Here is a 12,719-nt window from a genome sequence, read left to right as displayed (position 1 = left end):
ATAATGAATTGATGAATTTTCAACTTTATTTGCAGGTTCTACAATACTTTAAGATTAGTTCCAGCTCTTAGCTGACCCCTGTGCCCACTTTAGTAGTAAGCCAATGGGGCCTATTAAATGAGTGGGGCGGAGGGGGGGGGATGTCAGGGTAAACGCTTGAAGTGGAACCAAGATTGAGAGGAGTGCTTTGATAACAGGAGATCATTGAGCAACAGGGCACAAGGAGACCATCTATTTGGTCACAGAGTACATCACAAGTAATTAATCTTCACTGCAGTTGACATTTAATCAATAAGCAGACTCAGTCTTACCAGCACTCATTAACCAGGAAATCTATTTAGCTTCTCTCAGCCTGTTTGGGTGGACCAAATGTTACATTCAGATAGACAGTACCCTTCACTCACTTCTTTTACAAGGTTACAAGTCCATGAAAAATTCAAAGCTTTTTTTTTTCTTTTTTTTTAAATCAGGACTCTTTTTTAATAACATTGTTTTTAGAGCCAGGTTCAGTATACTGTGAAGGTTTTCTGAAAATTATAATTAAGAGTGGCACGGTGGACGACTGGTTAGCACAATGGCCTCTCAGTGCAGAGGTTGTGGGGTCGATTCCGGCTCCGGCCTTCCTGTGTGGAGTAAGCATGCTCACCCCGTGCCTGCATGGGTTTTCTCTGGGTACTCCGGGTTCCTCCCACATTCCAAAAACATGCGTGGCAGGTTGATTGAACACTCTAAATTGTCCACAAATATGAGAGCGGATGCTTGTTTGTGTTTGTGTGCCCTGTGACTGGCTGGCAACCAGTTCAGGATGTACCCTGCCAACTCCCCGAAGATAGCTGAGATAGGCTCCAGCATCCCTGCGGCCCTAGTGAGGAGAAGCAACTTGATAATGGATGGATGGATGGATGATTAATGAATACAAATTAAATAGATTTTGTTTCTCAACCATTTTGACGGTTCATTTTTAATGATGAAAATTGATTGAAATCATAGTTTTAGGTTTGACCTCAGATTCTGTAGGTATGATCGCAGGGTTCTCCTGTACATAAACTGTCTCCATACCCCAGGGCCACTACGTGACTTTGCAGGGCCACCCAAACTTCATTGACACTGACACCAAATGCCATATATAATTACGATGAAATGAACACATACTTGCTTTTTTAAAATTATTATATAATATTTTATCCCCTTAAATTAGTCAATCATCAGAATTACTTCTAACAAATGCTGCCTTCACTTTATCCATGTTTGGCTCTCTTAAAACGAACTCATAATCACTCTGTATAGTGTTTTCTTTGGTCAAGTCAAGTGTGAATGCTATCATTCAAATCCAAGAGGTGGTCACTGTCCACTTGCAGGTGAATTCTGGTGAGGTAATTTATTTACTACAAATAATGTTCTTTATTCATCAATCAATTCCAGGAAGGCAGAGTGGCAGGCAGAGCAGTAAAACGATTGTCCGCAAGATCCAATCAGGGGAAGGAAATATTACACAAAACCAGGTGTGGATCAAGGTTTTTTGCGAGGGCTACATTCGATTTAGATTTATTTTTTTTAATGGGCCAAGTCTTTCATAGATGAGGTTCTAAAAAAAAAAAAAAAAAAAAGTCAAAATGTGAACTCGATAGTTCATTTTAGTAATTAAGTATTTTATTATAATCATTTTAAACAATGAACATATTCAATATGAGAAATGCAATGTTAAATGTACATGTACATTTTTTACAAAAGTCTACCCAAAGAAATGGATCTGCGCTAAAAATGACAGCAAAAAGAACAGAGAAATCACAAATCTAAAGTATTTCACAGTAAAGATCAGCATATGCTTCAGAAATGCTGTCATTGCCCCATCTCTCCAACTGTGACACATCAGATGGTAAATATAGCATCCTAAATATATGTACCACAGCAAAGTGTATTATTGCTGTGACAGTTTAAAGGTTACGTAACAAGTAACAAACACTTTCCAGTTTGGTTGTGCCTGTTCTACTCAACTAATACAAAAAGCCCGCTTGAGCATCAAGAGAACCAGAACCATCTTAAACAACTTGAACATGAGGAATTAAAAGAGAGCTGCAGGCAGGCCGTATTGCCCATTATCCATCCATCTATTTTATATAGCTTTTGTCCTCACTAGGGTCATCGGTATCGAGTGGTGGGCGGTCAAGGCCTTCTCCGCTGGCCTTACATGATCAATAAATCATGATCACATTTAGGATAATAATGACAATTAATTATTAATTATTATAATTAGCCCTGTATGATAATAATAATAATAATAATTATAAAAATAATTCTTGAACCCTGGTGTCATAAATGATGGTATTATCCATCCATTCATTATCTGTTCGGCTTCTCCTCACAAGGGTGTTGCAACCTATCCCAGGTGTCTTTGGGCGATAAACGGGGTACACCCTGAACTGGTTGCCAGCCAATCGGTGTGATGGTATAATGCGGGTTATTTATTCAAGTCAGACTAAGTACGACTTAACTAAAGTTTTTGGTGTGAAATGCATCGCTTTGCACTGTGGGTATCCGACTGACTTTCGAGGGATAGACGATGTTCTGCTTGGACTGGTTGCCAGCCAATCACAGGTCGCAAAAAAGGTAAACAACCATCTACTCATCCATTCACCTTGATGGATAATTTAAAATCCTTTTTTGAACTTGTCTTTGGAATGTCAGAGTACTGGCACAAAATCCACACAAGCGCCGGGAGAACATGCAAACACCACATAAGAAAGCCCGAACCCCAATTCATTCATGAAATCTTGTTCAAAATATTCACAAATCCTAACCTTAAAGACCACCAGGTCATGAAGTCCATCCTTAAGAACCGTCCCATCGTTCTTCATCAGACGGACAAAGGACATGGCAAACTTCTTCTCACTCTTGTCCTTGGCTGCAGCACCACATGGAAGAGGGGCATGACAAGAGAGAACATCGGGGAAATAAAGAAATAAGTAGCGTAGAGCGACATGGCAGCTTCCTGTGTAATCAAGCATGCGTGTAATGACGCCTTAGGTCATTTTTCAAATTGCTTCAAATCCTTTTGTCTGTTTCCATGTCACATTATGCTTAGGAGATGGGGAAGGAGGGAGAAGATGCAGGGTGAACGTGTACTGTATGCAGACGAGCGTCACACTCACACTCTTGAGAGGAGCGGTGTCTGAACATGAAGCGAAGATGGATTCTGTGCATTTCCTCCAGAGGGACGGCCACCTGGAGGACAAGAAAAGAAATCATCTTTCAAAAAATAGTAGCGCTCTCGATGTGCTTGTACTTTTGATGACAACGCTTTCAGGACTGAAAGTGGAAGTAAATAATGGTTTGACTGCTACAAAAACACACCTTAAATGTCTCCATCCAGCGGGGTTGTTTGACTTGGTAGTAGATGACTGATCTGTATTCACTAGTCGCCTTATCCCCTGCTCCAAGACAGATGGAATTCTAGAAATGTCGAGAAAGGTGTGTGTCATACTCCCATGATTGATGTTCAGTGAACAGCGATACCTTCACTCACAACTATAATTCATTCTGTGACCACGCTCGTAACCTTAATCACTCTTATCTCAAACCAGCTTTCCCCTTAGAAATGAATTGAAGTGACAATAATCTGTTCCAGCCCCCACCAGAAAACACTTTTTGGAAATAAACAAAATCAAAAATACAGTAACAACAATCAAATTCAAAGTGAAGAATCCAATTTTGCACCTTGATTTACTTTGTAATAGAATCGAGATTGTTCAGTTCTTTAGCCACCAAGAGGCAGTATAATAACAACATGCATAATACACAAAGATGGTCTCAGTAAGCAGTAGTATAATGCTTTACAACACGTAAATAATATGTGCAAGTTATCATTGTTATTTGCTCTTTCTGCATGTTTTGCTGCAACTTTTGTCTTCAGATGTCACTTATTTAAAGGTTGGACCTACCATGATATCAATCACGACTTCTTTAACTCAACTATGTAACTATATAATATGCGCCATAATGTTTTTGCATCAGGCTGGCCGACCTCCGTAAAACAAAGCTATGCGGTTTGGTTAAATGCACAAGGAGGAAATTGCACACTGTGCTGTGAAGTTTGATGCTGCCATCTAGCGGTAAAGTGACTGAAGCACACTCATGTCACCTTTTTCCTTGCAAGACAAGGCAAATTAAAAACATCGTCCAAATGACAGCTCGTAACTTAAAAAAAACAAAAAAAACTTGGAGCACTCGTAAGTCCAGGTCCCACCGAGTTTAATGTGCGTGGTGGTGAGTGTTTGGTTTACTCTGGGGGTTCATTGTGCGTTAACACCATTTGTTTGACCTTAAGCGCACTTAAACAGTCTGAGATCCAACACAAGAGTTGAATCATATTGCTTTTATGTGCATCTATTCTTAAACACCATTGCATTTACATAGTCAAATTTAAAGGTCTGCAGATGGTACTTGGTAGTTTGGGCCCAATAGTCTAAGAACTGTCACTTGTAGTTTTCTTTGAGGCTTAATTTATTTTGAATGGTTTTTTTGTGTGTGTTCATATTAGGTTTCCAGGAAAAAACGTAATAACCAATTTATAATAATTACCAAAATAATACATGATCAATATTTTGAAAATACATTTCCCATACTTTAGAACAGCAATGTAATACTAACCACATGGACGTTGTAAAGATGCAGGACACTTCTATGAGATGATAATAAGCAACATCCCTGGAGGATTTGCCTCGTCACATTTCTTTTCTCAATATTGCTTTCAATATCTTACTTTTATATATTTTTTGAATGGCCTTTTTTGGGTTTAAAAAAAAAAAAATGGGAGTAAATTCTGAGGATTTTTACTTTTGGCGGGCGGCCTGGTCCAGCCCGGTCCCTGTAATGCATGAATAGCAGGGGTCCTCTGTACTTTTCAAGAATATACATGCATATATATTTTTAATCTACATTTCTTGTGGCTTAAGCAACCGTATTTAAGAAAGTGACAATTAGGAATGTTTTTAATCGAAAAAAACACTAAAAATATTGCAAAATTAAAACTGAAAAGTTCAACGTCAAACTAAATTGTGCATTATTCTCTTGTAAAGGTGTTTCTTTTATCCAGATATTGAATTTGATTACAATGCAAGATGCGTGTCGAGGCCCTCTCACTTTCCTTTTACACCTCCTGCTGCTCACCTGCACAACCTTGCCCTTCTCATCACACACGCACATGATGACCTCCACGTTTTTCTGCGTGGTCTTGTTGTACTTGTCGAAGTCGCCGCCCTGCAGCGTGAGGTAAATATCGTTGCGGACATCTCCCGGCATGATAATCTCGGGGAAGCCCAGCTTGCGTGCAACCACCGTGCTGCGGTCCACCAAGTGAGGGTATTCTTTGCGAATTTGGACGATGTCGCCAACCAGCGCCTTCATGGTCACCCAGAGTCCTAGAAAGACCACATTTTCATTGTTTGCTTTTTTGTAGCTACGTAGTTTACTTCCTAATTTTAACGCATGAAAAATATTGCAGAACATTTGAAAAAGTTTACAAATTTTTAGTCACTATTCCATACCTCCTCTCTGAATTGACATGGTCTGGATACGGGGCTCTGAAGGCTTTCATCAACTTTAAAATTGTATTTTGTGGTTGGACAGCTTTTTGCAATTTACATGACATCATTGACAAAAGAGTTTAGTAAAGTCAATTAAAGTCTTTGACAATATAACCATTTCAATATTTATTTTCATGAGCTAAGGAAAATGAATACAGTATGTAAAGATTGCCGTCAATCACAAAACCCAAACAGGCAGGTCGCATTTGTAAAAAGTATAGTAAAAGGGCTTTTTAAATTTTTTTTTATTGTATGTCATTATTAATACATAGGCGGCTTTACATCTGATTATGTATCATTGTTACTCTCAATTCACTTTTTCTTCAGGCAGTGGTTTGCCATAATGGCTGCAGTATAGAGCAAAAGAGCCATTTGTGCGTTTTATGTTTATTGATGCTGTAGGACAAAAAAATAAAACTTTAAAAGGTTCATGAACCTGAAGAATTATCATTGTAAAAGGAGATTTTTTTTTTATCTGACGTGACCTGCTGCAGACCACCTTGTGGTTTGATGATAAACTGAATCAGTGTAGAAAAAGAACCTCAATCCACACACAGCAGCTGGGTTGTGTACTGTAGGAGGTTTTATATCTTACAAATTGAGTAAAAATATCTGATTATGTTGTTCCATTTTCATCTACATTTCACAGACATAAAATTTCCTGGACACTATGTTCAAAATAATAAACAATATCAGGTGAGGATTTGAACATTTCAGATTGTCATTAAGCACACAAAATTAGGTGGGAATTCACTCGGGTTTATGGTATAGAACGCGCAGTCTTTTGTAATATTTTAAGACTGAAAGTCAAAGAAAAATATTAAAAGAAGCTGCTCGGGCGAAAAAAAAAGCAAAACAAAAGAGTGAAGAGTGTTTGATAAGCGACTGTTTTTTTTGGCAGATTCTTTGTAAAATCTTACTTAACCATTGCAGTGGAACCTCAAATATTCATTCTGTCACTCAACAAGAGATGAGAGGTTCTATAGTAGTGTCCTTATTAGGGCGGCCAGTTAGCCGGGCCTATCCTATCTCACTTTCAGACCTATGAGCAAATTTGGAGTCTTCAATGAACCTAAAATGCTCTTGGATGGGGATTTATTTTCATAATAAATCACTTTATGAATCATTTTAGCCATATTATTGCCCAAATTAAAAACCTTACAAAACGCTTGCGGGGAGAGGTTTCACTTTTTTTTTTTTTTTCTTGCAACTTTAGAATGTTTTTTTGGGGGGGGTTTTGAAATAAATCCACATTAAAAATATTTTACTTCGGAGGTTTCACTGCATGCATTTTCACGTTGTTTCAGAGGCAGAAGCATGTCAGCAAGGAAAAAAAAGATAGCCAGTGGCCCCAGGTGTTCCTTTCGTATCAAGGGAGTGTTCAGGTCTTTTAAGATTGGCAGCTAAAATGGTGTGAATGGGGGAGAGGAGAATAAAGATGAAGTAATCTGAAATTGGTTTAAAGGAGCGTCTGAGCCACAATATTTTAGCGCGCAGAGCAGTTGGGTGAAAAAAACAAACCTTTTTCTCTATATTTCACATGGATGCTCACAGCAAGACAGGAAGTGCAAGTGCACGACTGTACCTTGTCCGCCGCAGTCTCCCCGGGACGTGGTAACTTTGTTCAAAAAGGTGTGGAGAAAATCGTGCTCCGCCACTGCCCTGCGCGTACACACACGCACACACGCACACACACACACATATTTGGACACACAAGCATGAATACATTAGCGCTCAAGCGCATTGACACGGAGGGCTTTCTGCACACAAAATGACATTTGACTTTCATAAAGGCAAAATGAGCACATACGGGAAGAAAGGGATAAAAAACTGCTTTTCCTCGTCGCATTCAACCTTCCCCTTGATGATGTCACTGATGTCCATTACTGGAAAACAAGCATAATTAAAATGTCTCTAGTGACAATATCATGGCGGGAAAGAAAAATAAACTTTGGAACTGTTTTTTTTTTTTTTTCCCAAAGTCTGTGCCATAAAAATGACTTGACAGCTCCCAGTTACACATATTGTCTTAACTGTTAATAGAATTGAGATAGCTAGAACTTTTGGTTGTTACCAACACCCTTTTTAAAGTACAACGGTGCCCCCTTAAGATATGAGTGGCTTGCCTTTTTTAAGATACAAAATTGGCCAGGTCGGTCATAGAAAGGTTAAAAAAAAAGGCAATAAAATGATAACTCTTGATAATAGCATGCACCCGGATATATTACTATAGGGACCCAAAAAAAAATCGCTCTTCCAAAATATGATGAAGCGATATGCATTCATAGGTTTCACAGACAAATCAGAAAACCCTGAAGTTGCCCACACGAAAAATTTATATGATAGAGGGTTGGAACTCAGATTCAAACCTTTAACCTCAAGAATGCGATGTCGGCATTGTAATCACAATTCCACCTATTTTTATTTGGTATGGCCTAAAAAAGAAAAAGATAAGCGAAGGGAAGCTGCACTCTGGTACCTGCCACTCCAAAAGGACGTCTGAGACCCTGAGTGCACTTCTTGTTGCTTTCTTTTAGGTCCATCCGGCCCACTCGGACAATTTGACATATTAGGTAAATTTTTTCCCTGCTCAGGTCCTTATTCCCTAAATCCTGTAAGAGAAACACACACAGTTCAAGAGCACAGGTCCATTAAAGTGAAAGAATGTGGAACAATCAACAAACACTCAGATACAAATTTAAAGATGAAGTCTCAGCTACGGATAGAACACCATTGCCCCCTTGTGGTCACTTACTGTAAAGACAACTTTCAGGTTGTTGAGCATGTCAATTTCTTTAGGGAAGCCTTTACTGCCCCACCGAATCAGATAGTTCTCACTGCAGAAGAGATAACAGTTTATAACACATGGAAAAGAAGCCTACCAGCATTCAAGTGTGTTTAGTACTTACAAATATCTCCAAAATCTAACGATAATATGGATAACAACTTAGTTCGGTTGATACAGTTAATGCAAAACTACTAAATAAAGAACAACTGTCAGGCTTGTTAACGAATATGCCATGCACTATTTTTTATTGTATTCTCTCTTTCCCTGAAGTTAGGTTTTATGCAGTCCGGCATAAATTAACTGCAGATCATGTGTTAGTACTGCATACTTGAAACTCGTTTGTATATAGATGGTGACAAAAACATCCTCTGCATAGTTTTTGGATTCAAACAGAACAAAGTTTTTGGCTAGCGGTATGGAGGCAGATCTTGCCAGCCTGACAGTGAATGACAGGGCTTAGCATCAGCACTGTCAGAAACCTCCATACACTGCCAGTCAAGACGTGCAGCACTGTAATTTGTCTTTTCACTTTCTTATTTCTGGCATAGCATTGTTTTTTTATTTTGGGAGGTTTCGTCATGAAGGAGGCACAGAATATATATAGTTAAGTTAATATCGTCCCACAGCACAGTATCGGCATCTATAATGGTATCAGTATCGGTGCATTTCTATAAATAACTCTACGTTATCTAATAAGGCGAGGGAGTGCGCGGTATTTAAACCACAACAAATAATTGTGTTCTATAGAGTCTTATATTTTCCCATTCATCTTAGGCTGTAGATATGCCTGTCAAGTGGAATATTCCAACTTTAAACCACAACAGAAATAAATACATGATTTGCAAAGGTGTATTCATTTTACAATATGTGATGTGACCTCATCCTCTACCGCTTAATGTTGAACTCCACTGAAATTAAAATAATCCCCCTGAGACGCATGTACATGTGACAACTAATACTGTTCCCCAAAAAACTAAACCAAACGTCCAAATCAGTTATCAGTATTAAAAATAAATAAATAAATACATCAAATTGATACCTGATGATTCTTTGTTGGTTAGGGTCATAAAGGGACATGAAGAGTTCTGAATCCTCTCCCACACGACACACAAAGTTCCGAACAAAGACATAGAGGCTGTGTGTGGGTGATGACTGGATACGTGCTGAGATGCCGCTTTGTTCTGTCTGAATGTTGGACTGCAAAGTAAAACATTTTAAGGTTAACTTAGGGCATTCAAGATAATGCCCTATCACGTTCACCAATAGCAGTTATTGACATAGATGGGGAAATTCTCCACATAAGAACTGGAGAATTCATCTAAAAAGGGCTAATGAATTGCTGCTGAGATGTAAAGTAGGCTATAAGGACCTCGATTTAACCCCATCCAATTTAAAATGATGTGAATACTTAGCACTCCAGCAGACATGATTAGCAAGTAAAATGCCCATCAGGACATTTTCATGCATTTTAATTTGAACATGACTTTGTGGAAAAAATGGATTGTCTATTAAAGTATTGGGATGGCCGTCTCTTGACTTTCCCTTACCTGCTCCTCTTTAATGCGTTCATTGATCATAGCAGAGGCCTCCTCGTGAGCTCGGAAAAGGCTAATGACACTGGCCTGCTCTGGGTCCAAAATATTCCCATCGTCATCTCGAACCACCTGATCCAACTCCAAAATCCTGCAGCGGTCCAAAGCCGGAGAGAAGGAATAATTAATGAGTGCTGATTTGTCTTATAGTGCAAACTGTTAAAATATAATCAGTTCACGCACACGTCTGAACGGTTGGCACATGTGAATGGCGGAATGAGAACTTCTGTCCTCACACTAGAAATAATCTCTGAAAAGTTGTAATTTGTAATGTTTATTATGTTTAATATTCCAGTTGAACACTGAAAAGGCATGCTTAACATTCCATTGCCACATTATCTATATCATCGCAGATTTATCTTCAGCTGACGTATTCAACCTTGGAAACTTTTTATTTGTGTTGTCCCATTCAAAATCATTTAGCAACATGTTGATTTGTGCAAATATGAATTGAATTAGAATTAGAAATCCCTTTATTGTCATTGTACTCAACAATGAAAAGAAAGAAAACTGCGATCAGTGCCCATAAGGACTCATTAAGGAAACATTTCTCTGGCACTTAGAAGCTATGTACATAATCTATAGAAATAGGCTGCATAATTCATGTAAAAGTTAGAGTAAGCAAAACAAAGTTTCAGTCGGTTAAATGTGCCTCGGTGTTCTTACAGACACATTATCATAATATTCAAGGGGATGAGTGTTTCAAATTGTAGGTGACTCCAGTTAATTGCAAACACAGTGTTTAAGGTTGAAGGGCTTGCATAAATAATATCTGAGTTGAATAAAATTGGGAATTTTCTCATTTGACTGCAAGCATGAGCAGTACGTGTTCAGGTATTGGTCAGCAGGTCAGAATAACTAATATTTTATAGATCTGGCAACCAGTTCAGGGTGTGCCCCGCCGACTGCGCGAAGACATCTGGGATAGGTTCCAGCACACTTGTGACCTTTGTGAGGATAAGCGGCTTGGATAATGGATGGATGTTACTGTATATTCTGTGTGATCTATGCAGGGTATACCGCCTGTGCAAACATCCTCGTCAGGTGTTGTGGAAGATTTTGTTTTATAATTAAAAAGGCACAGAGGGTTCTAGAAAAGATGTTTGCTAAAGGATTTAGTTTGACTTGACTATTAAAAAAAAGAAGAAAAATTGTACTGTCCCACAGAATTGTTTCTTTCTCTGAGATTATTATCACAGAAAAAAAATCCAGGATAGACCAGCAGGCTTATCAGCAAAAAGAATGCAAGGAAAGGCAGCAAGCGTCAACACCAGAGTTATTATTGTTTTGCAATTGTAATTATAGTCAGTTTTTATTATGTTTTGAATTTAGTTTTTAAAATGTAGTTAGTTTTAATCATTTTTAGGTTGGATTTGTTAGTTTTAGGGTTTTTCTTTCCAAAACACTTAGTTTGAGTTTAGTTTTAGTTTTTTTCCTTAATAGAAAATTCAATAAAAATATTTATTGGAAATATTTCGATAATACAGGGTACAGTATAACCGGCCACAGACTTTGAATTAAAATAAGTGCAGTGCATACCACTTCAAAAGTTCGATGCAGGCATGCATGCATGCGTCCTATTAGAATAAAGCAAGTATTCCCCGTTTGCCAAGTTGCCAATTTCTCAAGAGGATTTGTGGCTTCAATTAATGTTAAAGTATTAAACACTGCATACTATTTTTATACACTGTTTATTTTCTTGGGGGATATAAATGAACCAAAAAAGAAAAGCACTTTTTATCTAGTGGTACACTTTGGACTGAACTAAATTACAAAAGGGGACCCATTGGAGAAATGTTGTTTTAGTTTCGTTTGGTTTTTATTTTAACTAAAATATCCTCAGTCGACACAGACAAAGACAGCTCTTGTATGGGATATCGTAACATCTGCAAGTGCAGGTGGTGAATATTTCAAACTTGCACTTCTTCTTGACCACGTGAATACATTTGTTTTTGGTGAGGATATTTGACATACTTGTTTCCATAATCAATCTTGGAGATGACCTTCTGCTTGAGTTCCTTGAATTCATCAGTGGGCAGCGTTCCAGAGAGGAGCTGGGAACGCCACTCCATCAGCTCCCACATCAGCCTCTGAACCTGCCTCACACGTGCCTCCTTGTTGGCCTGCACAAGTGAACGCATGGCCCTCAGCACAACTTTATTTGCGTGTGTGTTTGTGTGTGTGTTTTCATATACCACAAAGAGCTGCTTCCATATGGTGCCCCACTCTCGCAGTGTCATGGTCACCTCCTTCACAAGAGGCATCTCTGCAGACAGCACTACCTCCTCATCTCTGTGTGGGAGCATATTGAAGTAGGAGGACCAATGTATTACGTTTGTCTGCAGTAAATTGAGATGTTTTAACCCTTTATTGAGCAAGGAGCCACACATGGAAACTTATAGTGGGTGTTTGATTTTTTTTTTTAATTGCAAACTCCTCCAAGTGTGTGATAAAAACCTACACAGTTGAATTGTTTTTTTTCTCTGAGATTATAATCAAAGAAAAATAATAAATAAATAAATAAAGTGCATCATAGTGGCAACTATTTTAATGTATGTTGAAGCCAAACCTGCAATATAAAAAGCATGCAAAGTAAAAGTGAAGAGTTCTCCCCAGTATGACTACGTTGGATGAATGGATGAATGAATCCTCACATCTCCAAAACCACCACTTTTCAGGAAACAGTACCGCACAGGTCTTGAGCACCATTAGATAAGAACTAAAGATTAAAACGTTTGCATAAAAATTGGATGTCTA

General features: G+C 38.4%; 1 protein-coding gene across 3 annotated transcripts in view; it reads right to left on the bottom strand.

Moving 5' to 3' along the window:
- The window catches only part of dock2 (dedicator of cytokinesis 2), a 152,888-nt gene that overhangs the window by 92,222 nt on the left and 47,947 nt on the right, over nt 1-12,719 (bottom strand). For 2 of the 3 annotated variants that reach the window (XM_088292468.1, XM_088292469.1), the window contains exons 5-16: nt 12,158-12,254; nt 11,937-12,085; nt 9,918-10,053; nt 9,410-9,567; nt 8,338-8,419; nt 8,062-8,194; nt 7,393-7,468; nt 7,168-7,244; nt 5,167-5,417; nt 3,352-3,450; nt 3,150-3,222; nt 2,799-2,902 (exon numbers count right to left, since the gene is read on the bottom strand). In XM_088292468.1, coding sequence (XP_088148594.1) covers nt 2,799-2,902; nt 3,150-3,222; nt 3,352-3,450; nt 5,167-5,417; nt 7,168-7,244; nt 7,393-7,468; nt 8,062-8,194; nt 8,338-8,419; nt 9,410-9,567; nt 9,918-10,053; nt 11,937-12,085; nt 12,158-12,254 — 1,435 coding nt within the window. Of the gene's footprint in view, nt 1-2,798; nt 2,903-3,149; nt 3,223-3,351; nt 3,451-5,166; nt 5,418-7,167; nt 7,245-7,392; nt 7,469-8,061; nt 8,195-8,337; nt 8,420-9,409; nt 9,568-9,917; nt 10,054-11,936; nt 12,086-12,157; nt 12,255-12,719 lie in introns of those variants that run through there. The other variant, XM_088292470.1, reaches the window with a different exon arrangement.

This window comes from Idiotropiscis lumnitzeri, chromosome 4 (genome assembly GCF_059441095.1).
Source record: "Idiotropiscis lumnitzeri isolate Australia: NSW breed Sydney's pygmy pipehorse chromosome 4, RoL_Ilum_1.0, whole genome shotgun sequence".
Classification (NCBI taxonomy): domain Eukaryota; kingdom Metazoa; phylum Chordata; class Actinopteri; order Syngnathiformes; family Syngnathidae; genus Idiotropiscis; species Idiotropiscis lumnitzeri.
Note: the sequence above shows the minus strand (reverse complement) of the source record. Positions and strands in the feature narration are given on the sequence as shown.